This window comes from Danio aesculapii, chromosome 17 (assembly GCF_903798145.1).
Source record: "Danio aesculapii chromosome 17, fDanAes4.1, whole genome shotgun sequence".
Taxonomy (NCBI): domain Eukaryota; kingdom Metazoa; phylum Chordata; class Actinopteri; order Cypriniformes; family Danionidae; genus Danio; species Danio aesculapii.
Window position 1 is genome coordinate 40,196,454 of NC_079451.1, and position 2,552 is coordinate 40,199,005.

Here is a 2,552-nt window from a genome sequence, read left to right on the forward strand (position 1 = left end):
TAACAGTTCTCATTTAAAAAAAATATTTTCCCCCATACTACAAAATTCGATTGTGTGCATAACTTGATAATAAAAATATTTCAGTGCATGTACACAGACTGGTGTCACATTACTGAACAGGAAATTGTAAAACATGGGAAGGTTAAGGAGCCCATCGATCCCTCGAGACCCCTTTAAGATAATAACCTGCTGCCCATTAGAAATGAATCTGTAACTGGATCAGCTCTTTAATGCTTGTCCCGCCCCTAGTTTGAGCGCCGGCGCTGATTGGGCGAAACCGCGGCTCTGACAGTGACCTCACACAGAACCTGAAGGAGACCCAAAGCATAAAGCGCGCGCCGGGCGCACCGCGGCGACAGTATCCAGCCCGCGTGCACACACTTCTCGGTAGTTACATCTGAACTCTGGCTGACTCTGACGAGAAGATGCCACGAGGATTTTTAGTGAAACGGAGTAAACGTGGCTCGTCGGCATCTTACAAGGTGCGAGCTGAAGAAATGGAGCCGCGTAAAGAGGATCTGAACACCCAAACTCCAAACGCAAGCGTGCTGGAAGCTATTAGAGAGTCGTGGACCAGTGAGATCGGCTCGAAACACGAGCAGACGCATCTTCTGGAGGATGCTGGAGGAAGCGCAGATTACGTACAGAACTACTTCATCCACCCGGAGCAGAGCGCGTCATCTCCGCGCAACACCTGCGACTCTTACAGCCCGATCAAACCCATCAGCACCGAGCTTTTAGACAGATGTCTAAGCTCACCAGCCATGGCAGAGTCTTTTCCTCTGGTCACTCCTGTGTCTTCAATCGAGCGTCTGCTAATGAACCATTCTGACATGAAGTTTGGCACACCGGTGCCCTCTTCTGTGCCAACCTACCCTGCGCTGCATCAGTGCGTAAAACGCGCGTTCATGGACTCGGAGCGCAAAAGCAAACCACCGAAAAAGCCTAAAGTCATCCGAAAGCTGAACTTCGAAGACGAAGTCACTACCTCCCCAGTCCTCGGACTTAAAATAAAAAAAGAAAGTCCCGAAACAAAGCCACCACCTCAAGGTGGAAGAAAGAAACCGCTGGGTGAGTTTATCTGCCAACTTTGCAAGGAAGAATATCCTGATCCCTTTTCTCTAGCGCAACACAAGTGCTCCAGGATCGTCCGGGTTGAATACCGCTGTCCGGAGTGCGATAAAGTTTTCAGCTGTCCCGCCAACCTCGCTTCTCACCGGAGATGGCACAAACCTCGCACTCTAAGCACCGCGGACACCAAAAAGTCCCAGCTGGAGGCGCGAAACCTGGAGAAAACGTCATCAGTGGAGGGGAAGGAGAATGCCAGCAAGATGAGAGTGAACAATCAGCACCAGCTGAGTCCGGACAGCTCCCAACTTCACCGATCAGCACCGGACAGCAGCATGATGCACAGGGACCCTCCTCTGGACCAAAGGTTTTCCACCCCGGAGAAATGCTTTGAGATGCACATCGGCTCCGCGGACGCGTCCAGGCTTTTCGATCACTGTCCCGAAGAGCCGGACAGATCCCCCGCCACCCCCTACCTGCCCTCACCCGGTCCAGAAGAAGTGTACGACTGCCACTACTGCAGCAAGAAGTTCCGCAGACAAGCCTACCTGAGGAAACACCTGGCCGCGCACGAGACCATCAAAGCGTCCTCGTATGGTCAGATCGAGAGCGGGCAGATCACCTTCCCGTGTCACCTGTGTGGAGCGCACTTCCCCTCCGCGGAGATCCGCGATAAACACCGGCTCTGGCACGCGGTGAGAGAGGACTTACTGCTCAGACCCGACCTGAGCCCCGCAGCAAGAGATCAGCAGATTTTCTCCTGCAAACACTGTCCGTCCACGTTCTTCAGCTCTCCGGGTTTGACCCGACACATCAACAAGACTCACCCCTCAGAGAGCCGGCAGGTCATGCTCTTACAGATGGCCGTCAGACCGGGATGCTGATCCCGCAAAGCGCAAACACTCACTGTCAAACGGCGTGTCGCTGGTGTTGTCACTTAATAAGCTGCAGCCGGTGTCTTTTTATGTGGGAATATTATCCAATCTTCAGTTTTCTGCTCTGAGAACAGAAAGAGTGTATCTACTTTTCCATTATTTTGGGTAATATTTTATAACTTGCATACATAAAGTTTTTATTGCTTCATACATTTTCAGTAAATAATAATATCAATAATAATAATAATAATAATCATAATAATAATAATGACGACACTGAAAAAATGATGTCTGCAAAATCGTTGCAAACAATTTATGTTGAATTTAAACAAACAAATGAAATTTTGTAATGTTCAACTTAATTTGTTTGTTTAAATTTAGCCCAAATAAATTGTTTACAACCACTTAAAAGTTTTTAGTAAACCCAGGAGTCATCTTTGAATAATGTTTTTTCAGTGGATGATGTTTAAAAACTCATTTGAATAGCAATTTCATACCTTACACTTGTCCATATAGAATAACAACAAGATGTTAAAGCATTCCCTCCTAAAATTAATCTAAAAATGTCATTTATAAAGGAATAATAATAACAACAACAACAACAACATT

The 2,552-nt window shown here is 47.4% G+C and overlaps 1 protein-coding gene across 1 annotated transcript; it reads left to right on the forward strand.

Moving 5' to 3' along the window:
• Positions 1–382: 382 nt before the first annotated feature.
• LOC130244734 (insulinoma-associated protein 2) lies at positions 383–2,144 on the forward strand. Its single transcript, XM_056477262.1, has one exon. The coding sequence runs from the start codon at positions 426–428 to the stop codon at positions 1,950–1,952; it is 1,527 nt and encodes a 508-aa protein (XP_056333237.1). The 5' UTR covers positions 383–425; the 3' UTR covers positions 1,953–2,144.
• Positions 2,145–2,552: the final 408 nt, after the last annotated feature.

What these genes read in the sequence shown, in the direction of transcription:
- LOC130244734 (XM_056477262.1), top strand. Translation starts at nt 426, where the DNA reads ATGCCACGAGGATTTTTAGTGAAACGGAGTAAACGTGGCTCGTCGGCA.